Here is a 26,844-nt window from a genome sequence, read left to right on the forward strand (position 1 = left end):
ACTGTGATATAACAAGCGTTCATACTCTATATTTTTTGTATGTCCGGTACAGGCTCTTAGACTTTTATTTTGAAAACCAGCGATTGTGTTTCCTGCTCTGAAATCTTCCGGGCACGAGATTTAATGCATTGTGTGCAGTACCTTCAGATCACTGACTGGTTGCACACCGATTATAACGTAGCGAAGCGACAGTTGTAATGTTTGCAAATGTTACCTTAGGTCAGCGATGTCTCTTCCGCAAAGCAGCGCCGCTGGAGGGATTCACGGGCTCCTTTTGAAACTTCACGAATCACTCGCAGACGACGATCCCGGTCGTGCGTCTCTGAATTGTCAAGACCTAGTGGGAGACTTGGGGCAGACGTGCATGCTAACACCCAGCGACAATGAACTGGGTAACACCATGCACTCTCATCAAAATGCAGCCTTGTTTTGAATGCGACTGCTTTTAATGGATGCAGTGGTAATATGCTGTTTATAATAGTTGTCTAGTGTTAGGCTTGCAGAAATCCCTTCTACTACAGTCATGATCTTTGTAGATTCTCAGTCATGCAGTTCACTATTGTAATTCGCGAAAGTTGAATCGAAGGTTTGGACTCCCAAGAGGAGCCCTTTTTTTAGCTGTAATAGCATCGACGGGTAGTACAACTATGGTATACTAGTTCGACAATTACATTGTAACAGTTAAGCAGCACTACACTAGTTAAGAAGTGAATGCACGAGATTCAGCAAAAAAACCTAACAAACAGAGCAATATAGACTAGCATGGTTTTAATAATACATTTATAATTTTGTTTTGTTGTATTATCGTGCAGGAGAAAAAAATAAAGCAGCAGCAAAGCAAAGAAGATTCAAACACGCGACCCCGCACTCACCGTGCAACGCGCTTTACTAATTGAGCCAATGCCACCCAGCAAGACCAACAGGCTATTATTGACCTGCTGGCAGCTAGTGACACCGGCTGGTCTCCAGTTATTACCAACTCTTAGCAACATGCTGGTCCTGCTGGGCAGAATGTGTGTCTCAGTCATTTTATTGTGTCTCAAAGCCTTACAGACATCATTGCTGTTTTCGAAAGACTATGGGCTGCTCATCTTCCTCAAGAAATCTTTACCACGAGATGAGGTGGGAACCGAGAGTACATCTTTGAAAATAAAAAAAAGTCTCATGTTGAGAAGTGATGTAATGAAATGCCCCCCACCCCTTCCAGCTCCGGGAAGCCAGGGTTAAGACGTTGTGTTTTTTGGCGACGTTTTTGGACAAGCTTTCTCCAAAGGTCAAAGGGTGGGAGAAGACATACGCAATTGACATAAGAGTAAGTTTCCTTTGGACCAACAGATTATATTCTTACAGTATTGAATACGCTGATTCCAAAGTCGGTCGCCCTTTAGAGCAAGGCAAAACAAAAGCTCAAGAAAAAAGTTATTTATTCCCCTTCCTGCAGGATACATGTATGGTGGTGTATGCAAAGGAAAAAACTGCCAAATGTAGGAGTGCAGTGCTGGAGCTGCTTGTTAAGGTTGGTTTCTTTTGTGATTCCCCCCCCCCCCCCACCCCCGACATAAAGCTTTTGTACTGCCTGAAAAGCATCACATCTTAGCAAATTCCTAAAATATTTTCATTTCTAAATATTTGAATTCTGCGGTTGCCAGTGATCTTATCATGGACAACTTTTGACTCAATTAGGTTCTTCTCACAACAAAAGCTTCCACTGTGGCAGCGGAATTGAGAATTGGTGAAATATTCACCAAATTTTACAGTGAACTTTATCAAAAGAACAAACTTCCAGATTCGGGTAAGGACTTAATTTATAATAGGGAATGGTATAATAATGATGGATTTTTTTAAATCTGTTGTATTTCTTGTTGTTCAATAGTCCTCGGCATCATCTATGAATTGCTGGGAGTTGTTGCCGAGGTTCACCCCAGTGAGATGGCCAACTACTCGGACAAACTCTTCAAAGCCTATCGAGGGGAGCTTAAAGAACAGGTGTGACGGCCTCAAACTCAACTGACTTTTCTGCCACTTGTATTTATTTTTTACAGCTGCGGTTTTATTGTCGTTTTTGCAGATGACTTCAACAACAAGGGAGCCCAAACTCATTGTAGTTGCTGGATGCTTGAGAGGAATCACTTCGCTCATGGTTAACTTCACGAACGCAACGGAGGAAGGTCAGCCGGGCCGTAGGATTCGCACCAGGAAAATCGTGCATATATTTAGTCGCCTGTCAGATTAATGAGGAGTGTTTGTCTTTGACCTGCAGACCCGGAAACCTCCAACGAAATTTTTCAATACGCTCTAAAAGCAATTAGTCCACAGGTAAATGTTTTTGGGAGCTCCCTTAACACACAGTGGTGTCAGGATGTGTACATTTAGATGCACGTGAAACTTACTCAGCTCAGATGTGTTGCGTTTAAGTGCGGAAACTTTGTGGATTGTGCGTCTACAGTTTTTAACTCTCGGTCCTTATTTTTTTTTCTTCTAGATGGAAATGAGTCGGTATGCCGTCACTTTCGGTGAGTTTCCACTTTTTATGCATTTGAAACGCTCTGATTTAGTCACCACTAAAGCTGGATTTCTTAAACAGCTGGACTTAGATTGTTCACCCGGCACGCGCCCCAGTTCAGCAGCGGCCTCATAGCCCACTACAGGGAGGTGTTTGATGCCATGTCCAAGCTCTGTGGTCACTTCAACCATGAAATGAAGAAGACCAGTTACTATGCACTTGAAGCCTTCCTGAAGCAGGTGACTCTCGTCTTGGTTCACAAAATTTTCCATCGCGGAGAATTTCGTGATCAAGCGGCGTGGATTTTGGCTCGCCGTATTTCCAGGTTTCGCTACTCGTGGCAGAAAACGTTGAGGAACACAAGGGCAAGTTGAAGTTCTTCATGCAAAAGTTCTGCAACGTCATTAAGACCATGGAGTCCACCCACAAAGAACTCTCCATCGCCATACGAGGATATGGGTTGTTTGCAGCTGTAAGTTTGTTGTCTCGGGCAAGAGCGAGTGTAGGCAGTGTGACATTCCCAAGTTCAAATCGGAATTTTGTTGGGTGTACAATTTGATTTTGTCTCTCTTCAAGCCGTGCAAGAAGGTCTGCCCGCAAGATGTGGAACTGATGTACACCGAGTTGATTCAACGCTGTAAGCAGATGTACCTGACTGAGTCTGATGGGGAGGACGAAAGCTTCTACCAACTGCCCAGCTTCCTGGACTCTGTCGCGAGTGTCCTGATTCACCTCGACAAGGTCACAAACTCAGGAACTCATCGTACTTTTTTCGCCTTGCTTCTGGACCCCTGGAGGTCTTTTAGAATATCAATACTTGGATTTAGCGTTGCGACATTACAGGAAATGTCAAACTGAAATGGACTATTCCCAGCACACTATCACACTATTCACAAGCTTTTATATTTCACCACTTCCCACCCGCTCTGACCTCAGGTTCCGGAGGTGTACACTCCGCAACTGGAACGTCTGCTGGTGGTACAGATTGACAGCTTCCCTCAGTACAGTGAAAAAATGCAGATCGCTTGTTGCAGAGCCATCATTAAAGTGCTGGTGGCCATGGCCTCCAAAGGACCTGTACTGTGGAGTTTCATTAGTTCTGTGGGTAAGCGGACCCGAGTTCAAAATGTCTACAATGAATCATGCTTTGTGGGGACTTCAGAATTGTGTGAAATAGGGGGCCCTGGCTTTATGAAGGTGTGTACATATGCTGTGTAAGGATTTGACGTCACGAGGATAGTCCACAAATAAATACAAAGGATTGGGGTTAGATTAATGACTAGCAAGTAGTGTAGTACAATTTTAGCAGTTGTGTTTTCAGCGATATAAAGATCTGTTTTTTGTTATAGATTTTTTTCCAAGCCATTAAAAAAGTAACAAACCTGTAATCACGTGTCAAATTGAGGAATTATGTTTCATTGGATTCTTTTTGTATTTTTTAGTGCACCAAGGATTGATTCGTGTTTGTTCTAAACCCATGGTCACTGAGGTTAGATATATCTTGTTTGTTTACAACATCCTCAGGTTTTGATTAACCTCTTCATAAATTTGTGGGGGGGGGGGGGTTGTTTTTTTTTTTAATAGGCCGAAATTTCTGAAAATGATTCCGAAGTTCGTGTTGGAAAGTGGAAACTTCCATCGAGTAAGAACTATCTTGCCCTGTACAGAGACCTCCTTGACTGCGATCGGTTGAAGGTACTGTTTTCTGTGTGTGTGTGTTTGTGGCCTGAAAGTCCTTTGAACAAAAAACATCAATCTATGAGCTTAAAACCCTCCGAAACAAACCAAATAAAAATACAGTGTGTAGTCGTGTATGATGAATCGGGCAGTATGGTTTTCCTTTTATGCTCCCGCCCTCACATTTGTCTGCTTCCACAGGATTCTGGATTTTTGGACGGAGCTTTTGAAAGTCAGAATGCGGCTCTTGTGCCCTTGAGTCGCATTCTCTATGATGAGCTGGTTAAATCGCTTCTTCTGATTATCGAGAAATTAGATTTGTCATTGCAAAAGGTCACACCAGGCGAGGAGGTGTGTGGTTGTACTTTGTGGACACGGCAATTGCGACCAATGTGCCAAACTCTCCTCAGTGACAACCTGTCTCCTTTTCCTCGTCAGGCTCCAGAAGATGCGTCTCATGTCGTGCCTTCTTCTGACCCGACGGCTCATCTCTTGCCCAATAAGATGAAGGACTTCACTGCCTTTATCAATTTAGTCGACTTTTGCAGGTTTTTTGGGAAACCGTTAAATCGCACTGTAGTTACTTGTACCCCGCCCAAAACCAAAGAAAGCCTTTTAACCAACTTGTCCTGGCCAACAGTTGAAACCTTTCTGTTGTCTTTGCTTCTGTAGTGAGCTGTTGCTTTACAAGCATGTCGAGTATTTTCGGACTTGGATGTACCCCTTCAGCCACAAACTTATCCTGCAGTCAATTCGAAACCCACTTGTCAGTGGTTTTTACAAGTTGCTCTCGGTCACCATGAAAATTGCCAAGAAAATGAAATATTACCAGGTAATTCATCTGTGATTAAGTCATTCACTCCCAAAGACGTTTTTAAACGTCTTTTCAGACTTGGTCCAGAATTGTCCGGTACTGGATGAGTTTTAATATGTTTATGTCATCGGTTTTGCTCCATTGGTGTGACATGCGTGGAAGTTGAAGTCACGAATGAATATAAACTGTCTTTTGCAGGGAGTTGGCCTTAGAAGCTCAGCTTCTACTCAGAGTGACAAAGTGCAAAGTGCTTGTTTTGCCCTCTTCTCAAAGTTTGGAAAAGAGGTAGAATCTCTTTCAGTCACATGAATGGGGATATTTAACCTTAGTTGTTGTTTTATTTTAATTTTTTTTTAATCACCAAGCTTTTCCCCAGGAACTTGTGAGTGAAATGCGACGTGTGTCTGACTGTAGGTCTGTGTGAGAATGAAGCAGTACAAAGACGAACTGCTGGCATCCTGCTTGACGTTTGTCCTCTCGCTGCACCACAACATCGTCGCGGTGGACATCAAGGTGTACTGTCTCGCTCTGGAGGTGGGTCCTGCATTTCTCTTTCTAGCCGAGGTGGAATTGATGACGTCACCTTAAAGCTTGATATTTTCGTCACGCAGGCGGCTCTGAAATTGGGCCTTAGTCACGTCCCTTTGGCGAATGCGGCTCTAGATGCTTTAGAGACCTGGTCCGGTCACATCCCTCTGGAGACCATGCAGCCCTGCTACAAACTCATCCTCCCTCTCCTGGACGGCTACCTCAAAACCAGCGGCAATGACAGTAAGCCTTTAAACAGCAAATCCTTCCAATAGCCACCGCTTAGAAACATGAAAGCAATGACCCGATGCTGATGGAAACAGATGAACCGACTCTTGGTTGACTTCTAGACAAAGAGGATAGCGTGTGGGAGGTGATGTCTTCTTTGTCCTCAAGAACCGACATCGGATACAGCCGAGTGATGACAAGACTTCTGAAGAAATCCAACCAGCTTGCCGTGGTAACGTAGATAGCCGCATACACCTAGTCAGAAAAAATCAAATGCAAAGGTCAAATAAAGCTCACATGTATAGGTATCGTGGATTTTAGGTTAATCTGAAAATTTTATCTGAAATCTTTTTGAGTGGTGTATGTAAAGGTTTAGGGTGGCTTTATGGCACATCATCCATCTGTCCTTTACATGTCAATGCAGGAGGATGCCCCTCTGACCATGGTGAGGCTCAGGGTGGTGAAGTTGCTTGGTCGCTTGGGCGGGAAGCTCAACAGAAACCTCATAACTGGTATGGATTCAGACAGCTAAGCAAGTCTTTCTTCTGTTTTCTTTTTGCACGCTGAAATGTTTTTAATTGCTATTGCTCCAAGCGGTCGGTTTTGTTGTCACTGTTCTGTCACTTAGTGGTCTCATCGGAGGACATGATGAAGAAATTTGTCGCCTGGGATACTGAGAAGAGGCTCAGCTTTGCCGTGCCGTTCGCCGACATGAAGCCAGTCATCTACCTTGACCCTTTCCTGCCTCGGATCAGTGAACTCGCTCTGTCCACAAGTGACAGACAAACCAAAGTGGGTGGCCCAATGTCATATTTGGCTCTCAATTGACACAAGCAGCAGATTCTCCTTTGACGGATCCCTTATACAGGTTGCAGCTTGTGAGCTGCTCCACAGTTTGGTCCTCTACATGGTTGGGAAAAGTGCTCAGATGGTGGAAGGAGAGAACCGTTTACCACCCATGTACAAGCTGCACAAAAGACTTTTTCCTGTGCTGTTGCGCCTGGCCTGTGATGTTGATCAGGTATGCGTCACGATCATATAATAGGAAGGCGCCAGTGTTCAAAGGAGCCGCAACTCAGGAGTCGTCCACCCCAGCTGCGTGGTTTTGGGGTCCAGAACCAGCAGACAAGAACCTATTTTTTTAAGCATTGTCAAGCTATACATTCACTAAATAAACATGACAATCTAAGGGGGCTGATGGTAAAAAACAAAAACAACAACACTGAATGTCGTGTATGTGATTGTCAAAGCGGATCAGAAACACGTCAGCTAATGTGGACTCAATTAAGACCGGCTCAGACAAAGTGTGTGCTCGACTCTTTTGAGTTCCGATTTTCAAGTGTCAAACACTCGGTGAATTTGCCATGACACATGAAATATGTATCGAAATGGATTTTTTTTCTGCCAGGTGACCAGGCAGCTCTTTGAACCACTGGTGATGCAACTGATCCACTGGTTTACTAACAACAAGAAATTTGAGAGCCAAGACACAGTCGCTGTTCTTGAAGCTATTCTGGTAAGCGCCAGGATGTATGATAAGATGTGCAGTCAGATTGTTTGGGGGGGTGGGGGGGTTGTCTTTGTTTTTTTTTTTGTGGACAATTATTTCCTTTGTCATCAGGATGGTGTTGTTGACCCCAAAGACAGCACCCTCCGAGACTTTAGTGGGCGCTGCATCGAAGAGTTTGTCAAATGGTCAATCAAACAAACCAGCCCCAAGCAGCAAGAGAAGAGCCCCACAAACATGAAGTCACTGTTTAAGCGCATCTACAGCTTGGCTCTCCACCCCAATGGGTTCAAAAGGCTGGGCGCAGCTCTAGCTTTCAATAGTATCTACAGGCAATTCAGGTGCGAGAGTTTTTTTGGTTTCCTTATAAAGCCACAAAGATTGAGAGATGATTATGATTTGATGGATTCCAACAACAATGCCAACTTTTCTCTTCCAGGGAGGAAAATTCCTTAGTGGAGCAGTTCATCTTTGAAGTACTTGTTATTTTTGTCGAGAGCCTGGCTCTTGCACACACAGATGAGAGATCAATGGGTAACTCTTCTGCAACTAATCAAACTTAAGTCTCCCAAAATAAAAAAATGCAATCTTCCAATAGGCTCTGTTTTAACTCAAGAAGACAAGGAGGCCACCAAAGTCACTTCAGCTATTAAATATAGAAAAGATTACACAAGCATAATATTACTGCTTCATGCAGAAACAATTTGTCACGAGCAACCTGGACATCAACTTATCATGACAAACTTTGTTTGAGACACAAAACTTGTGACCGTCTCCTCCTGGACTGCCGTTCATTTGAATTTGCGAAAGGTACCCCATTTGCTTTTGTGACTTCCACAGGTACATTGCAGCAATGTAGCAGCGCCATTGATCATCTGAAACGAATTATCAAGTACAAGGCCCCTGCTCTGAATCAGCACAATGCTAAGAGGCGCGTCCCGAGGTTGGTAGCCAACGGGCAAGCACGTGGCTCATGATATATATTAACCTTTTCAGTACCAGCCAATTCTGGACCAAGTCTGAAAAGACGGTTAAAAACGTCTTTGGGAGTGAATGAGTTAAACGACAACATTTTTTTTTTCCCCCCACTTTGTCCTCTATCAGGGGCTTTCCGGCTGATGAAAAGCTGTGCCTGTCCAGTGTGGTTTTATGGCTTCTGGGACATTGTGGACGACCGCAGACCGAATGTCGCCACAAATGCTTGGAGCTCTTCTATGAGTTTGTACCTCTCCTCCCAGGTGAGATGATTATTCTCGACAACGGCACAAAGAAACACAGATTTGAAATCTTTTTCCACTCTGTCATTTTATATTTTTTACAATGTCAATTTTAGGAAAGAAGTCTCCACCGCAATGGCTGGAGGGGGTGCTAAAAGATCACGGAATGGCTTTCCTGGTCGCAAAATTTGAAGGTGGAGGTCTGCTCTCCCAACCTACTCTCAGGAACTTGACGGGGCCTTTTAGCGTAAGAGCCACTCTGCAGTGGATGGATCTTCTGCTGGCTGCCCTCGACTGCTACAACACCTTCATCGGTCTGCATATCATCAGACCAAGTCACATGCTGAGTAAGTTCTACTTGGCACCAGAAATCAGTTCAGGCGTTCGCAGTTTAGGTGCAAGATGTGCTTGAATTTTGCCGCCATAAGCTGTAAACGTCCGATTTGAATCCGGAGTTGGCTAGACGTTGTGCTGAAATGTAGGAGTTGTATTTCCTTCCCCCAAGATTCCAAGGAGGAATCACGCTTTCTTCAAGCGGTACGTTTCTTTTTGACTGAGCTTGCGACTCGAGACCTGAGCGCGGCGGAGAGCTGCTTCCATCGCGGCCAGAAGAACGCTCACTTCAGTCCGATCGAGGTGGAGCAGTACAACTACAGCAAATGCACAATCATCGTACGCCTGCTGGAGTTTACTACCATGGTCCTAGTCAAGGGGGGCCAGGACTTTTGCAAGGTGAGACAGATTTTTTTTTTGTTTGTTTGTTTGTCTCCATGCTCACTTGCTTGTTTTTAACCTAAGGTACTTTCCCTCACTGTTAACAGCTTCTGGAAGAAGATATTTTCAGCTGCGTATTTTTTGAGCTGACCGCCATGGTGGTGCACGAGCCCGCCGCTGTGGGTTTCAACATGGCAGATGTGGATATAATTAAGAACCTACCCGAAGTATGCGTTCCGCTACTCAAAGCTCTGCTGGCCTCACCGTACCGCGCCCGTGTCGAATGTAGCTTGAAGAAAAGAATTTCACATAAAAGGTATTCTGAGCATGTTTTTGTCTTTGGCAGTCAGTTGCAGGGCTAAAAAAAAAAGAGTGATCATAATCCTTCACTGCCGGTAACAAATTTAAAAGAGAAATTAAAAAAAAAAAAATTGTCAGACCTGACAGAGTTGTGCTTTGTTGGAGAACTTTTCAAGAGGATACTTTCATGCTGCTTAAAATGTGCACACACAGTTTTTTCTATAGCTAGAGGTCATTTCTGTTGTAACAAGTGATACTCGGTCTCATTGACCGATTTGTATTTTGCTTTTGTTGCCCTTCAGTGTCGAGGCGCTGTGTGCCGTCAACTTTTTTCACTCCGGAGACCACGGCCAGTTAGAAATGGTTCTGTCTTCGTGCAAGCAGATCCACAAAGCTGGCTTCCTCCACTCCATTTTGAAGAGCCAGGTTCTTACCCTGACTTTGCTTTCATACACAAAGTTTGATGGCCTCATGGTGACAATGTTGGGGGGTTTGGGGGGTTGTCTTGATGTTGTCGTTTGTAATCAAAGTTTTTTTTTTTTAATCCTGTTGTTGTTTGTCATGAAGGATGCAGATCCCGCCAAATCGCTTCTGCTGACGGTGTATAACGGAATAACTCCCGGCGACAGGAAGTCGCTTCCATCCTTGGACATCAATACCAAGAAGCTTGCCGAGGGCCTGCTTCAGCTTGCCTTCTCCATCTCTCAAATGGTCAGCAACGTTTCATTTCAACAGAATTCCATTTTAAGTACAGAAAAATTTACCGGTAAGTTTTGGTCGGGCGATGACTCTTTGGCCCCACCTGCTGCCTTTTCAAATAGGGTGAGCAGCTACTGGACATCCTGCTGACTGGAAGTCGCTGCCAAAGCTTCCTGAGCTTCTCCCATGCCGAGTACTTCTACAGCCTCTTCCCTACGGCCATCAACACCGAACTGCTCCGAAACATGAATACCACAGTACCTCGTCTCATGACGGCCTCCTCTCTCAACCCCAGCATGGTAAATAAGTTTTGTTTCCACTTTCCCCTTCTTGGCGCCGCTCGTTCATAAACCATCCAATGTCCATTCAAAGCCGGTGAACTTCTTTGCTTTAATGTCAGGTTAGTGTGTTGCTGAACGGCATGCTGGACCACAGTTTTCGAGAGCGTTCGTCTCGGAAGACTCAAGGAAAACAGCTGGTGGCGGAGGTGCTGCGAGGGTGGAGGAGCCTGCAGTCGTGGTGGGCAGGCCACGCTTCAAACGCGGAGAGCAAAACCGCCACGCTTTTGCTCCTCTCCAAACTCTTACAGGTATTTCTGATGCCACTTTGCTTCGTTGCTGAAATAGATCATCACAAGTTAGTTAGAATAATCAGAGATGAGCGGGTTGATCGAGCGTCTTTGAATTGTTTCATCATATTTCCCCCTCTCAGATCGACTCGTCCGTGTGCTCCGATGTCAACCACGAGGGGTTTAAGCCGGTGTTTTCGACTTTTACCTTGCTCCTGGTCGACACAAGCCTGCCACTGAATCTCAAGGTCAGATTGATGGCACGTGAAAGTCACTCTGTTGGTCAATTTCCAGTTTGTCTGTGTTTTTAAGCCGCATGTCCTCATCTGTCTAGAGTCAAGCCCTGTTGGTGTTGCCATTTTTTACAACTGTCCCAGAGGAGTCGCTGGCTGAGCTGCAGAAAGCGCTCGAGTGCCTAGTGGCCTCCCACTTTCCCATGCAGTCGGATGAGTTTGCAAAGGGCTCCCTTCACCGCAACAACTACATGGACTGTATTAGAAAGGCGAGTGATTTTATTTGATTTGATTTTTTATTGAGCCTGAGAAAGAAGGGAAAAAAAGAGTTTTTTTTTTTAATGTAGAGAATGTGTCTTGTGTAATGCGTTTGCCTTAAGGGAAACAGCATGGAGGCAGCTTAACACGGAAGTCAAGTTTTAACGAGACCGTCTGTCAAATAACAGTTGGACTGGCATTGGGAACTTTGGGTTTGAAACAGAGATCACTTGCGTTACAGTTGCTGGATGCGCTGGAGCTTTCTCAGAGCCCGCTTCTGCTCAAACTGCTTGCCGGAATTCTGTGTCGAGACAGAAAGCACATTATGGAGGAGCAATTTCAAACGTGCTTTCAAAGAATTGCTCAACGGTCAGTAAAGGTCATTGAACTGTACTAACATTGTTGTCGTTGTTTGTGAATATTTTTTTTTTTTAATATATATATAATTTCCTCTGTGTGATCAGACCAAGCAGTGAACGGCAGTTCCAGCTGCTGTGCGCGATATATGGAGTGATCCAACAGGGGGATGTGCCGAGGAGCAGTGTGCTTCAGGCCATGGTGGAAAGAGTTCTGTTGCCTCTGGCCTCGCACTGTAGCACAAAGACACTCAGAGACTTCTTTGTGGCAAATGTCACGGACATAATGGCTTTGCTTTCCAGTCGCTTCACCAAGGTTTGTTTGATTTGGCCATTTTGCGATCCTTTTTAAATTTTTTTTTTATCTGCAATGATAAAGTACCTACCGCATTGCCTCTTGAACCCTCACTGTATCTGATTAACAGTTAATTGTTCAAGTTCATGTTGACGTCTAGTTTTCGTGAGATCTGAGGAACACACTTGTAATTTTTTTTTTTTGCAGGCAAGCGAATCAGCATTCGAGCTGCAGTTGTCCAAGAAGAACGGCTGCTTCAAGCTGATGGAGCTCCTGTATTCTCGGCTTCCCAAAGAGGAAGTTTATTCAAAGGAGTCGCGCATCAATTCGGCTTACTGCGGTACAGACAAAACTGAAGGGAACGAGCTCTCAAAGAAATTGCTCAAGTAAGACGCCGAGGGACCATAATGTGTTTTTTTTGTACCCAGTTCCCCACGGCTACACGATGAAGCGGAAATCTTTGCCATCGTTTATCGCAGGTCGTGTTTTGAAACGTTCACCGAGAACATGGCCGGGGAGACGCAGCTCCTCGAGCTTCGGAGGCAGTACCGCTGCGCCGCGTACAACTGCGCCATCGCTGCCGTCAGCTGTAGCTTCAGTGAGCCCAAATTCTATTATGGCTTCCTCTTCAGTGACAAGCCCGAAAAGGTGTGGCTAAATCCATCCAAACTGTCACCGTTACTCATGTGTCACAAATAAATTGAGTTGTTTTTTTTTTCCCGCCCCCGCTTGTCCAGAACCAGTTAATTTTGGAAAATATCATTGACGTGGAAAGGACCTACAGTTTCCCAGTTGTCATTGAGGTATGTTAGGGTGTTTTTTTTTTTTTTGAAGTTTAGAAAAAGGCAACATTTCATCCTTTTGTATCCTTATCCTTGGAGGTTCCGCTCGAGAGAAAGAAGAAATATACTCTGATTCGAAAAGAAGTGGGCGAAGAGAATGGAGGTATTTCATCGAATCCCGTTTTACTGCTGTTTATTATGACATCTGTATTTTGTGGTAGCGATATTAGTTGAGCCTTGTCCTTGTGGCTAATTCCGAATACATTTCTTTGGTGTCTAAAGAGGTACCAGTGTATCTGTCCTCCCAGTCCTACATGGCCGACAGCAGTCTGAGCGAGGAAATGAGCCAGTTTGATTTCTCCACCGGCGTGCAAAGCTTTTCCTACAGCTCCCATAAGCCCGAAAGGGAGCGACGCCCCAAAGCAAAGACCGTGAGCCGTGTTCATTGAACTCAAGCTTGCCATGTTTGTTTGTTTGTTTTTTGTCCATTAAACATGATGTGATCGTATTTATTCGTCGAGCAGATAGAAGAAGCTCCTTATTCGCCGACGGCAACAGTGGATCTGGAAATGGATGAGCTCAACCAGCATGAATGTATGGCGAGCATGACGGCTCTCATTGGTCACATGCAAAGGAACAACATCACTCCCAAAATTGAGCAGGTCAATAAAGCCAAATGTTTTCATTGTGAAAAATAAAAAAAGGAGTCACTGTTACTGTCATTGGTCAAGGCTCTCCCTTTGTTGATGAAATAGGGAAACGTGCCCAGTGACCTTCCTCCATGGATGAAATTTCTACATGGGAAATTAATGAATCCAGCCACAGCGCTCAATATCAGACTCTTCATTTCAAAGCTAATCATCAACACAGAGGAGGTGAACATCAATTGATTTGACTAGAAGTCAACTGTCCACACACCATATCTGTTGATGTAAAAATATTGGGTGGTTTTTTTTTTTTTTTTTTCCTTTGTCATGTTTTTCTGCAGGTCTTCCGACCGTATGCTAAACACTGGCTGGGGCCACTCCTGCAGCTTGTTGTATCTGGAAGCAATGGAGGAGAGGGTATCCATTTTATGGTTGTGGATATTGTGGTGACGGTGTTATCTTGGACAAGCGTAGCGAGACCCAAGGTTGTATATTTGTACTCTTGCTCTTGTTGAAATAACCCGAAAATTTGCACTGGTCAATTTTTACTGTCGGTATCCACTTGCCCGGCAAAACATTGACAATCGTAAGAGTATTTTTCTTACCTTAGGGGAACGTCAGGGATGAAGTGCTCGCCAATCGGCTGCTGGAGTTTCTTATGAAGCATAGCTTTCACTCAAGAAGGTCGGTGTTTCGCCATAATCTGGAGATCATCCGTACTCTGGTGGAGTGCTGGAAAGACTGTCTTTATGTGCCTCACAGGTAGGTAGTCCTCCAAACGTTTAAAAATGCACATTTGTAGATTTTTATTCCTGTTCCAGCCCCGCCTGGAAAAAAAAAAGAACCCACATGTTGGATTGATATTGTTCTTGCTTGAAGGTTTTAAGAAAAATATGTATACGATATGTAATAAATGCCTTTAACTCATTCACTCCCAAAGACGTTTTTAAACGTCTTTTTAGACTTGGTCTAGAATTGGCTGGTACTGAATGAGTTAATGGTAATGTATATTTTCTTTTAATAAAAAAAAAATAATAACAACTGGTATTTTCACTTCATGTTTGATTTTAGTCTGATATATGAGCGCTTCTGCGGCACGGACCCAGAGAGTAAAGACAACTCTGTCGGACTTCAGTTGCTCGGAATCGTCCTGGCCAACAACCTCCCTGCTTACGATGCCTCCTGTGGAATTCCGTACGATAGGTAAACCTGCATGGAATGAAAAAAAAAAAAAGGCACGGGAGTTTGCTCTTCTACCGTACCGCCTGTCATGACAGGTACATCAAGTCCCTCACCAACAACATGACCTTTGTCCGGTATAAGGACGTCTACTCAGCCGCCGCCGAGATTATCGGACTGATCTTGAAGAACACGACTGACGAAGAAAACGTATGAGATGTTCCTAGCGGCGGTTGTTAATGACTGTTATTGTGGGAATACATTGAAGAAGTGAAATAAATATCAAATGAGAGTGAGGCGTAACCTTTCCAAATGATCCCCCCCCCCCCTCCCCTCAGCATCACCTGGAGCTTCTCCATCTTGCTGCCAGTCAGGTCACGAGTCTGAAGAAAAGAGAGATGAATGACAAATTCATTATTTGTGTGAACAAAGTGTCAAAGCACTTTCCTCCTTTTATGGATAGGTGAGCATTGCGCCCCCCACCCCCCCACACACACAAAAAAAAGGTTTGCAAAGTGCATGGCTGCACACTATTCCTCGTTTGGCTCTTGCAGGTTTGTGAGTGCCGTGTTCTACCAGCTGCCCAAGATGCACGGCATCTTAAAAATGAACTGTCTGGAGTGTGTGCTGAGTCGAGCTGAAGTCATCCCGGACATTTTTTTGCAGCTCAAGACCACAGGATTCATTCAGATGATGGGCCATCGGTAAGCGTCAACCACTTTGTTTCCCCAGCTCCTTTTGTTGATGTATTTGAGTTCAGATAGAACAAGGTTTTGGTGCATTTTAAGTGTCCCCCCCCCCCTCCCCCAAGTACAGTCGTGTGCATTCAGTTTCCCGTTCTGATGTGGCCGGAATATTTTTTTTTCTTTTGTAAATGTTTTCCTCTCTGTGCCGTTCATGCATTCAGGGACGAAGCAACGCAGAGAGTGTGTCTCGAAATCATCCGCAAAATTCTTCCCCGCCTGACTCCACCTCAACTTCAGGAGATCCTCGGAGCCGTGACGTCGTTTGTCTCCCACCCGTCGCCGGTGTGCCGAGAGAGAATGTACGACATCCTCATGTGGATCCAGGACAACTACAGGTGTGCTTGACCGTATCGATCGCAAATGATGAACAGAACAGATATTGATTGACTGCAATCCTAAATTCGCCTCGTTGTTGCTCTGGCCACTCGACCGCCGCGCTGTCGTCGTTCTCCTCTAGTGATGACGAGAGCATGACGGACAGCACCTCGCTGGACGTTTTGAATACAGCGAAAGAGACACTACTTCAAGGCTTGTCCGAAGAGAACCAAGGCCTTCAGTAAGTGATTAGACACTCGGGTGATACGTCCTATTACAGTACCTAAAACGTAAATCCGTTGAATTGTTGTTTTTGTTTTGGCAATAATAATCCCCCTTGTGTACGATTCTTGATTTTAGGCTGTACGTTCGTAATTTCTGGAGTCAGGAAAAGCGTCTCCCGAGCACAACGCTGGAGCGAATGTTGACCGTGCTTCATTCTTTGTACACCTGTCAAATCGAGAGATGTTTCTTAAGCCTGGCAACCAATCTCCTGTTGGAAATGACCAGTCAGAGTCCTGACTTCAAACGAAACATATTCGAGTACCCGCTCTCAGAGTGCACCTTCCAGGTCCTTATTTTTTGGAAACACATTTGACCGTATATGGACCGATCTCGCAACTGTTCCTCTTACACCCAATAGGATTATTTGATTGATTCCAACTGGCGCTTCAGGAATACAGTGATGACTCCAATGTTTGTTGAAACGCAAAGCTCTCAAGGCCCTGAGAGCCTGACACTTTCCCAATCAGGAGCCATGAAGGGAAAGCTTCGAGCAACTCAGACCTCACTTCAGTTTACCCAAACCCAAATAGCCGGTACCGCTAATTAATCGCATCATTTGCATATATTTTTTTTTTCAATATGGAGATACCTCAACGGCAACTCTGACGGGTCTTTTTTTCCTTTCACAGGTCGACACACAACATATAACTGGCTGACTGGCAGCAGCGTCGACACGGTTGCCGAGTATTCGGCATCCGAGTCTCTGTCCTCCTTGATGGTGTTTGAAAAGAAAGCGGCGAGGCAAAGTATGGCGAGACGGCCGGTAGGGGAAAGCTTCGGACAAGGGCGCCTCGCTGCATCGACGGACGAGGTGGACAGTCACGCGAAAGGTCAGTCAGCTTTGTCATGAGCTCTGAAGGATCAATAATTGAATCAATAAATTCTGTTAAAATGCTAACTGGGCGGCCCGGTAGTCCAGTGGTTAGCACGTCGGCTTCACAGTGCAGAGGTACCGGATTCAATTCCAGCTCCGGCCTCCCTGTGTGGAGTTTGCATGTTCTCCCCGGGCCTGCGTGGGTTTTCTCCGGGTGCTCCGGTTTCCTCCCACGTTCCAAAAACATGCGTGGCAGGCTGATTGAACACTCTAAATTGTCCCTAGGTGTGAGTGCGAATGGTTGTTCGTCTCTGTGTGCCCTGCGATTGGCTGGCAACCGATTCAGGGTGTCCCCCGCCTACTGCCCGAAGACGGCTGGGATAGGCTTCAGCACCCCCCGCGACCCTAGTGAGGATCAAGCGGCTCGGAAGATGAATGAATGAATGAATGAATGAATGAATGAATGAATGAATGAATGAAAATGCTAATTGTGTATGTCCCGGGACGGCATTGGAAAAAAAGGGATCTATTGTGTCTCTTTTCAACAGAAGAAAATGAAAAACGTCAAAAAATCCTTCAGTTGAGACGCAGATTTCTCAAAGACCAGGAGGAAAGCCTCATTTTTGCACAAAAAGAGGTTCAGAGACAAAAACGACTCAAGGTAATAGACACACCCTCAAAATGTATAGAGCGTCATGTCTGATCCATGTCAAATGAAACAAGTTTGCTTCGCCGTCGTCTGCAGGAGCAAAAAGCTGATCAGAGGCTGCGAAAAGAAGCTCAAGTGACTCTGTATCGCAACTACAGAGTGGGCGACTTTCCAGACATCCAAATCCCGTACAGTAACCTCATCGCCCCCCTTCAAGCCGTTGCACAGGTGTGACTCCACCGCCGCTTTCCTTCCGGCATGGCGTAAGCTTCTAAATACCAAAATGTCATCCATGGCGGTTTTCTCGCCTGCCCCTTAGAGAGATCCGATCCTGGCCAAGCAGCTGTTCAGTTCACTCTTTAGCGGCATCCTCCACGAAATGGAAACTCAGAAACCAAGGCAGCAAGCATTTGAAATTAAAGAGGACCTTCGATGCACAATGAATAAATTCCTCGACAAGAGTACGCTCTGCTTCCCACCGTTCATAGCATGCGTGCAAGTATGTCTCCGTCGATCCCACAAACAAATTTTCCGATTTTTTTTTTTCTTCTCTCTCTAGCGAAACTAAATGACAGTGTGACAAATTTGACAGCTCTGACTGCTTTTGTACAGTCGCTTCCCCGTTTGTGCATTTTATGAACAATTATTTTCATGCTAAATGATTTTACTCCACAAGGACATGTGCTACCAACATAAAGACCTGCTGCATATCGATCCAGCGCTTATCAGCTCCACAAGCCTCGCAAGTCTCCAGCAGCCATCGGGCGTTCTGCTTTTGGAAGAAGGTCTGCTGCACATTGGCGTCCAGGATGAGCCTCCCACCAAAAGGTCACGGGGGCGCAAAGAAATCCCCCCGGACACCCAGAAATGGGTCCACCTCGCAAGGTACTCAAGTTCAGTCTAGTAGTTGACTTGAGCTAGAGTCACTTTTTAATATGACCCCCCCCCCCCCCCCACCCATCGTCCAATAGGCTTTATCGAGACTTGGAGGATTATGATGTTGTCCGCGGAATCTTTGCCGGTAAAGTCGGAACCAAGCCCATCACCAGCGCTGCCCTTCGAGCCGAAGCCAGCACCGACTTTGCTGAAGCTGCTAAGCTTTACAATGAGGTATGGGAGCCCTTCTTTTTTTGGCCGACGCATCAATGGCAGATGAACTGACGTATTTATATATTTTTTGTGTGTGTGTTTCCATCACTGCCAGGCTCTGAACACGAAAGACTGGACTGATGGCGAGCCCACAGGATCTGAGAAGGACTTTTGGGAAATAGCCGCAATGGAGGCCTATGGCCATTTGACTGATTGGAAATCTCTTCAGTACTGTTCCACGTTTTACATCGATGAAAATAGCCCCGCTAACCTCGACAACATGTGGCTCGAGCCCCTCTACCAGGTAAGTCAAATATGACATTTCACTTTCTCGCCCGAGTCCTTCTCATTCCAGCGCGAGTGAGGCCGATTCGCCATCCGTCATGGCCGAGCGTACCGACGCCATTTATATGCTTTTAAGTCGTTGGTTTCCTTCTAGGAAATGTACCTGCCGCACATGATTCGAAGCATGCTCAAGCTGCTGCAGTTGGGTGAGGGCGACCAAAGTCTTCTCAGCTTTATGGACCAAGCAATGAAGGTGGAGGAGCGCAAAAAGCTGCTGGAGAGCCGTTACAGCCGAGAGCTCAGCTTGCTCTACGTCCTGCAGGAGGACTACGACCGAGCTAAATACTACAGCAACTCCGCCATGCAGATGTTCATGGAGGTACGGTTTCAAGATGAAAGCAGATTGGGCCACATTTATTTATTTTATTTTTTTAAATCGGGTTTTTACTCCCCTCTATGCGTTGTAGAGTTACTCAAGTGTGGATACGCTGCTGACTCAAAGTCGCCTTACCATCCTGCAGTCAGTGCAGGCCTTGACGGAAATCCAGGACTTCCTGCAGTTCATCAAAGGAGAAGGTGAGGAGTTGACTTAAAGGAAGGGGAAAAAAAACCGCATGGCTCACAGAAATAAATGATGAGACTGGATGGAGACTGTTATGCTCAGGGGCTAAGGTCCTGGGGACAACAGGATCGAGCCATTTTATTATTCTCCCTGGTGGATTCTGACAGCAAAATCCTGATCCGTTTCCCCCGAGCTTACTGACACTCATTGTATGCGTAAATTAGTGTCTGTGACGTCCCTCAAGCGGCTCATCGGTTCATGGACCGAGCGATATCCCGACGCTAAAATGGATCCGGTGAACATCTGGGACGATATAATTACATCCCGGTGAGGAATGAAGAAAAGGAGGGTTATCATCTCCTCAGATCAGTTCAGAAAACTTAATTTTTTATTTTTTGGGGGATTGTCTTCTGCCCAGATGTTTCTTCCTGGACAAAATCAGGGAAAAACTTCAAAGCCATGCTGACGATGATAGCATGGAGGTGGATGGCGCGGACGAGAGCGCAGAGGACCTAGTTAACAACTGCAAGTTCAACATGAAGCTGCACATGGCTGATAGCGCAAGGAAGCAGGTGACCCGACTGAAACGAATGCGGCCTATAAAATAAAAATAAAATAAAAAAGAAAATCGTTGCTTTCAGAATAACTTTTCGGTGGCCACCAAGTTGATGAAGGAACTTCAAAAGGATGCTAAAACAAACAGGAAATGGTTGCGGCGCTGGGTCCACAGTTTTAGCCGCTACAGCCAGAAGCGGTGCCAAGCTCAGGGTCCTTTGGAGCAACTCAATATCATGCTCAAAGCGGTCCCACTTTTGGGTGAGTCGGGGGGCCAAAAGGTCAAACTCACAAATACAAAATGAAAACACTCGCAAGGAGCATGAAGCGACAGGGCATGTCGCAAAAAAACTCAACGACGGTAACTAACTGCTTGTTAAAAGGGCCAAATTAAATTTTTTAAAAATGTTTTCCTGCAGAGGAGATTGAGATTGACTGCCGAAATGCCCAACCTGAAGTGTACCGAGACCAAAAAATCCTTCAAGGAACATCTTTCCACATCATGGCTTTGGCTGTACGCAAAAGTCCTTCAGTCTTGGAAACGATTGAAGCTGACAAAGCAGAAAGAATCGTCCGACTTTCACAGAGCGCTTGGCCGCCGCGAGATCTGAAGGTCACAGCACCTCCGCCGATGACAATCGCAGGATTTGTTGATTTCTGTATGTCCGGGTTTTTTTACTGAACGATATTTCCCTGCAGAAAGTGGAAGTGGGGCTGCAATTGCGAGCGTTGACGCTAATGTGCGATGCCACCGAAAAGGCTGACGAGGAGCTGCAAACGCATCAAGAGGAAGAATGTGTGGAAACCGGCAGCATTGTGGACACATATATGTCTTTGGCTGATTTCTGCGACAAACTGCTGCGTCAGGAGGATCAGGGTGACACAAGTCAGTCTGCAAATTTAGCGCCCCGACTCCCATTCTAGCCGAAAAAAAAAAATGTTGATCGTTTATTGATTGCAGACAATCAATTCCCGGACCTGTTGACCCTTCCAATCCATGTTGTGAAATGCATGCTGAAAGCCCTGAAAATGAACTCGGAGGAGGCTCGTCTCAAGTTCCCTCGACTCCTCCAGCTCATCGAGTTGTATCCATCCGAGACGTTAGACCTCATGACAAATGAGGTTTGTGTCTTTGGTGAAGTTCTGGACTTTTTTGTTGTTGTTGTTGTTGTTCCTGAGCGGCATCGTTTTTTTGCGTACATAGATGGAATCGGTCCCTTGCTGGATGCTGATTGGTTGGATCGGTCAGATGGTGGCCCTTTTGGACAAGCCTCAAGCCGTGGCCGTGCAGCGCTGCATTGAGCGGATAGCGGAAAGCTACCCCCAAGCTCTGGTTTACGCGTTGATGATCAGCGGTGAAAGTTATCACTTTGAAGACTCGGCCACTGGCCACCGACAGCGGGAATTTGTCAACAGGTCATAGAAATAGCCATCCCTTTGTCATTTAACACTTCCTCATGAAGGTGACGCAGGTGAAACCGAATCTGTGGGGGGGGGGCAGGGGGGGGACACACGCTCAGATTCTCACCCACGCGGACGTTTTTGGGGAATGTAAAATGCAAATTCCAAAGGGGTGTATCTTAAGTTGTCTGCAATTTTAACGGGTGTGCGTTGCGCTCCGATCCACAGGCTAAAGAACATGCTGGACAAGGGAGAAGCCGTGAAGACATTTGTGGATGCCCTGCAACAGCTCACAAATCCCGAGATGATTTTTAGGGTAACGGTTGCCACGTCGGCCGCGACGCGGGTTGAGCTGCCGCGCGTTTGACTTATTTTTGTTGTTGTTTTGTGGCACCTTCAGGATTGGTGGGAAAATGTGAAAAACGAACTGGAAAAAAGTGACTTTGACCAGGAGAAAATGGAGAACATGTACAACGAGATGCACTCTTCGCTCGGGGACAGCAAGAAAGAGGGTCACGGGATGTTTCGCAAGAAATTTATCCAAGTTTGTACAATTTTTTTGTGTTTTTTTTTATTGTAACTTCTATAGCCTTGCAAGCAATTTGAAAGATCTCACTCATTGGCATCCATGGGAATTTGTAGTTCATCATTTGTACATTTGGTGGCAGCAAAGAGCAGAAATAGAACCGGTGGAAAACCATGGCTCTATTTCATCCACAGAAATTTGCCAAAGACGTGGAGAATTTGCTGGGAATAAAAGGCTGCAAGCTATTTGCGAAGAGGAAAGACCTAAACTTTGTGCGTGGCGTGGATCAGTTTGCGTCATCTATGCGGGGCTATCAGAAGGAACCCGGGAACCTGAAGGAGTACTCGCCCTGGCTGAGTGCCTTTCAGGCCGACCCGTTCAGAAACCAGCTGGAGATCCCCGGTCAGTCAATTTTATCCGCCAAGACCGTTGAGCTCCGATTGTACGACGGTCTTGGAATCCGGTGCAATTCTTGCTGTTGACCGACACCGACGAGTTTCGTTTCGTTGTTGTCCTCCATGCGAGGACATTATTCTGGATTCTAGGTCAGTACGATGGCAGATCCAAACCTTTGCCCGAGTATCATGCCAAGATAACCGGCTTTGATGAGAGGGTAAGTATTACGACTCGTCAACTGTTGCTTAAATTTGAAGACTTTGGGGAAATATCGGAAACTCAGTAAGTCTCCCCATGTAGCTCAACAGTTTTGGTACGACCGCAGCACAAATTTCGACAACTTCGGCGGCGTTCCGACTCACGGCTCGGCTGCGTCTCTGTTGTGTCCCTGCAGGTCAAGGTGATGTCGTCCATTCGCCGTCCCAAGCGTCTGATCATCCGCGGCGACGACGAGCGCGACCACCCTTTCCTGGTCAAAGGTGGCGAAGACCTCCGACAGGACCAGCGCATCGAGCAGCTCTTTGCCGTCATGAATATTTTGTTGAGTCGCGACGCCGCATGCGCTCGCAGAGGCCTGCAGCTCCGCACCTACCAAGTCATCCCCATCAACACGAGGTACAGTGAGCTCACGGCGTCTTTTTTTTTAAATGATATGGATTACATTAAAATCGTGCACAACGATAATGACTCCCCCCCCCGTCTCTGATCTTTACAGAATCGGACTCATTGAATGGATGGAGAACACGTGCACCTTAAAGGAGTTTCTTGCAGCCGCTATGACCGAGGAGGAGTCCCTCAGGGCAGCCAGGTACACGTCAGCGATACGCTTCTGTTTCCATGACGACCTTTTGGGGAACTGGAACCAAGATTAGATTTTTGTATTTATTTATTTATTTGTTTGTGATCTGTAACTGCTGTTTTCCAGATGTGCTGACATCTACAATAAGTGGCTGTCCACCTTTTCTCCAAAAGCGGAAAAGTCTCCCGTAAAACCCTACGCTCTAGCTTACATGTAAGTGAAGTGACCCTACGCTCGTTTCGAAACCACAAAAAAAAAAATGCAGTTTTAGCATCCGTCTCACATTTTGACGCATCGTTGATTCTTTGGCAGGAAAGCAAAACGCCCTGAGACCGTCAATAACTTCTCCAAAGTGTTGCAGCAAGTGCCCGCTGATCTCCTCAAGTATGTTTGCTCTGCGAGTTGATCACTGAAGAGAGAGAGAAAAAAAAAGAAAAATCATCAAACATCTGTTTTCTTTCTTCTTCCTTCATTTTTAGGAGAGCTTTCCTAAAGATGTGCAACAGTCCCGAGGCCTTTCTCTCACTGCGTTCCCACTTCATCAGCTCTCACGCTTTACTGTGCGTCAGCCATTGGGTGCTGGGCATCGGCGACCGGCATCTCTGCAACTTCATGATCAATACGGAAACGGGAGGCATGATTGGCATCGACTTCGGCCACGCGTTTGGCTCGGCCACACAGGTAGAATGACGTGTGTTGAAACTGCGCGACGGCCACGAGTGAGCTTTGTTGACAAGGAATTGCTCATTTCACCGTCTGAGTGTTGCTAACTCGAGCGTGGCGGCTCTTCCTGCCAGTTCCTCCCTGTGCCCGAGCTCATGCCTTTCCGGTTGACGAGACAGTTTGTGAACCTGATGCAACCCTTGAAGGAGTCCGGTTTGATCCAGAGTGTGATGGCGCACTCCCTCCGAGCATACAGGAACGAGCCGGACCTGCTGCTTAACACCATGGATGTGTTCGTCAAGGAGCCGTCGTTGGACTGGAAGGTCCGCCCGCACGCGTTCCTATAAAGCGGGGTTGTCCAAACTTTTTCCTCGGAGGGCCGCATACAGCAAAATAGAAGGATGAAAGGGCCGCTTTAAAAATTCTTCAACTTTTTGAAACACGTTTGGCGGGCCGCAAATGGCCCCGTGGCCAAAGTTTGGACACCACCGCTATAAAGTGTCGTTGGTCTTGTCAATGTTTTTTTTTTTTTGTGATCACCGCAATCCACACGTTTTCCCTTCAACAGAACTTTGAAATCAAGCAACTGAAGAAGGGAGGTACGTGGACAGAGAGCGTGGATACCAAAGAAATCAACTGGTACCCTTTGCAAAAGGTGAACTTTGCCAGACAAAAACTGGAGGGTACAAATCCCGCCACCATCACCAGGTATGAGCACCACATGAGCAACTTGTTAATTAGTTGCAGTGTATTGTTGAAGGGACTCCCGTTTATGTCGGCTCTCTTGGGATTCTGATGTTTTTCCTCGTTTACAGTGAAGAGCTCAAGCTGGGCTTCGAGGGGCTTCCAGCCTTCCAGGGGATGCAGTCGGTGGCCTTGGGGACGCCGGAGCACAACGTCCGCGCGAGGGAACCGTCGGCGGGTCTCTCCGTGGAGAAGCAGGTGGAATGCCTACTCGACCAAGCCACGGACGCAAACGTGCTGGGGAGAACGTGGGCGGGCTGGGAGCCGTGGTTCTGATGACGAACGGACGCATTTAATCGCAAACCGGTTTAGCGGGTGCGCTTTCTCCAATTGCTCACGAAAATAAATGTGCCAGCAAGCATGACTCTGCTTGCCCCCAAAATTTTAAACTACACTTTAAGGATCGACATCATGAAATGAAACAATTCACTGCCTTGCACTTCATTTGAAGGAAATTGTTTGCTGGAATTGTTGATGATCAATACAGATGAACTACTGTTTGGAAAAATTGACCATGACGGTGACATTAGGTTGTCAGTTTTTTGTGTGTGTGTATACTTTCTCCATCCATTGTTTGAACAGGAACACGATGTTGAGCACTTGCACCGCCCGCTCACGATTTACATGGACGCAAAAAAAAAAAAAACACTTATCTGGAATTACCGGTATTATTATTATTGTGCTAGTGTACCTAATGTGCCGACATCATCTCAAGAGAACACCGGTAAGAGTACAGTACTGTTACTGGGTAATACAATCAGCAATGGCGAAACAAAGTACGGTATGTTGAAAGACAACTGAAGGCTTCAGGAAAAATTCCCCAAATTCCAAAAAGGAATGACTGTCTCAGGAAACAGCAAAACGCACCTTGCTTACTATGGACATTTATTAACCGTCATGGAAATGAGGCTGCTCGGATTTCATCTTATATACAAATATGTGGCTGCGGAACCCATAAACCACGGCAAGTTTGCAAACGAAAGCAATTTTAAAATGACAAAAAAATAAAAAATCATTTTCCGTTAGTACGTGTGCATATTAGACAAGTCAAAATAAGCATGCAACACCGAAGGGAAAGCAAACGTTGATCCTGTGTTTACGCTCCTCGAGTAGGAAAGGAACCGCAGAAATACATCAGACTCGATCAAAAAGAACGGGTGGTACAGATACGGATTTTTATTTCATCAGAGAAGATGAGGTAACAAATCATGGGAGTACAACGACCGCGCTCAAGGGGGCGTTTGGAACCTCAACGTATTTCGTTGTTTTGCGCGCAAGGTCAAAGCGATGTCCAACATGAAAAATTATTGCCAAGGAACAAGAGTTACATACAAGGTTTTTGCTTGAAAAGGTTTTCATAATGCTGCCTTTTTCTGGAGGGGGTTGGGGGGGGGCATACTCATCCTGACTTTTTTTTTTCTTGTAACTTTAGTAGGGTAGACGTAATACAAACTCATATAAAATACACTCATACAATACTAACGGTCAACTTTCTCATCCCAAGACGTTGGCACAAAAAAAAAAATAATAATTTGCCAAAATGAAATTTCTTTTTTTCCATCACAGGACACTTAATCTACTGATGATGACGATGTACCATTTTAGTTTATTAAAAAAAAAAAAAAAAAAAAGAAGAAGCTTGAAGTGCATTCCATCTTGGGATATTGAAGCTTTGTTTGACGTTCTTACTTGAACTGTAACGGCAGTAAAAGTGCGCGATGCATATTTTGATTGTTAGTTCGAGCGAGACATTGGCTTAAGAGGTTCATCATTATTTGGTAGTAAAAAAGGCACAGTTAGAGGGCAGAGTGGGCGAGAAACTGCTGAAAGCTCATAGATAGCCATCCATAGCTTCGTAGAGCGTCACTTCAAGATAATATGTCGAGAAAAACTAAAAACCTTGCCGTACAAATTCCGGTTAACGTCGCTGCCGTGACAACAGAACAAAATGATCGTATTCAAATCTGCGAGTAGCCCTTAATTCGATTGCACTGGAAGACTGCAAGGTGACAAGACCAAAAAATAAAAATAAAAGAACGCAATGGGGTTCTCGTGGCCAACACTACATGATGGACATTCCGTGTTTTTTTTTCTCCTCATTCGAGCAAATGAGGAAGGTGGCAAAGGAGGTGAGGAGTGAATTATCTGAAAGTGGCAACAGAAGGGCGGGGTATGCACATTCTGATTAAGCCCGAAGAGAAATCGGATCAAAGTCTCCAAAGGCCTTTTTCTCGGGTGAATCTGAAGGATTCTCCTGTGACCACACGATGAAAGGCTCTTCTCTTTGAATATTGTGTCAGTTTGTGTCCACTCTGCTCTAAAAGCAGAAAAAAACCTTTTTTCTTGTAGTGCGTGGAATATCTCACATAAAAAAATAAAATAAAATAATAAATAAGATGGTCAAAATCAGTATGTGTGCAGCCCATCAACAGGTCTGGAGATAGTTTGCTTATGATGCGCAGAACCTGTAACGCTGTCCTGCACCTTGCATGCCCCCACAAAATAGCAGT

The 26,844-nt window shown here is 45.6% G+C and overlaps 1 protein-coding gene across 1 annotated transcript; it reads left to right on the plus strand.

Moving 5' to 3' along the window:
• Positions 1–104: 104 nt before the first annotated feature.
• prkdc (protein kinase, DNA-activated, catalytic subunit) lies at positions 105–24,846 on the plus strand. The gene is made up of 86 exons (XM_052054846.1): positions 105–392; positions 1,046–1,122; positions 1,208–1,312; positions 1,442–1,516; positions 1,684–1,792; positions 1,874–1,986; positions 2,069–2,168; positions 2,261–2,316; positions 2,483–2,513; positions 2,585–2,742; positions 2,829–2,975; positions 3,080–3,244; positions 3,440–3,608; positions 3,946–3,992; positions 4,088–4,198; positions 4,382–4,531; positions 4,619–4,728; positions 4,853–5,012; positions 5,193–5,279; positions 5,409–5,528; positions 5,606–5,765; positions 5,873–5,982; positions 6,175–6,262; positions 6,379–6,542; positions 6,619–6,771; positions 7,159–7,266; positions 7,372–7,598; positions 7,697–7,791; positions 8,098–8,200; positions 8,362–8,495; positions 8,591–8,821; positions 8,980–9,206; positions 9,296–9,504; positions 9,791–9,914; positions 10,056–10,199; positions 10,310–10,486; positions 10,588–10,776; positions 10,899–11,003; positions 11,090–11,257; positions 11,488–11,615; positions 11,711–11,918; positions 12,105–12,283; positions 12,377–12,545; positions 12,635–12,700; positions 12,779–12,842; positions 12,962–13,110; positions 13,204–13,341; positions 13,435–13,554; positions 13,668–13,811; positions 13,937–14,088; positions 14,398–14,529; positions 14,604–14,715; positions 14,844–14,968; positions 15,060–15,209; positions 15,413–15,586; positions 15,709–15,807; positions 15,927–16,137; positions 16,210–16,384; positions 16,481–16,681; positions 17,214–17,326; positions 17,411–17,542; positions 17,634–17,813; positions 17,991–18,199; positions 18,286–18,424; positions 18,519–18,707; positions 18,843–19,067; positions 19,156–19,264; positions 19,475–19,577; positions 19,669–19,822; positions 19,892–20,066; positions 20,225–20,418; positions 20,505–20,691; positions 20,767–20,927; positions 21,010–21,221; positions 21,435–21,522; positions 21,607–21,750; positions 21,927–22,134; positions 22,278–22,345; positions 22,523–22,743; positions 22,844–22,936; positions 23,054–23,140; positions 23,240–23,311; positions 23,407–23,608; positions 23,725–23,913; positions 24,159–24,298; positions 24,406–24,846. Exons 1-86 carry the CDS (start codon positions 227–229, stop codon positions 24,608–24,610), a joined length of 12,267 nt encoding a protein of 4,088 aa, XP_051910806.1. The 5' UTR covers positions 105–226; the 3' UTR covers positions 24,611–24,846.
• Positions 24,847–26,844: the final 1,998 nt, after the last annotated feature.

Source organism: Hippocampus zosterae, chromosome 20 (genome assembly GCF_025434085.1).
Source record: "Hippocampus zosterae strain Florida chromosome 20, ASM2543408v3, whole genome shotgun sequence".
Classification (NCBI taxonomy): domain Eukaryota; kingdom Metazoa; phylum Chordata; class Actinopteri; order Syngnathiformes; family Syngnathidae; genus Hippocampus; species Hippocampus zosterae.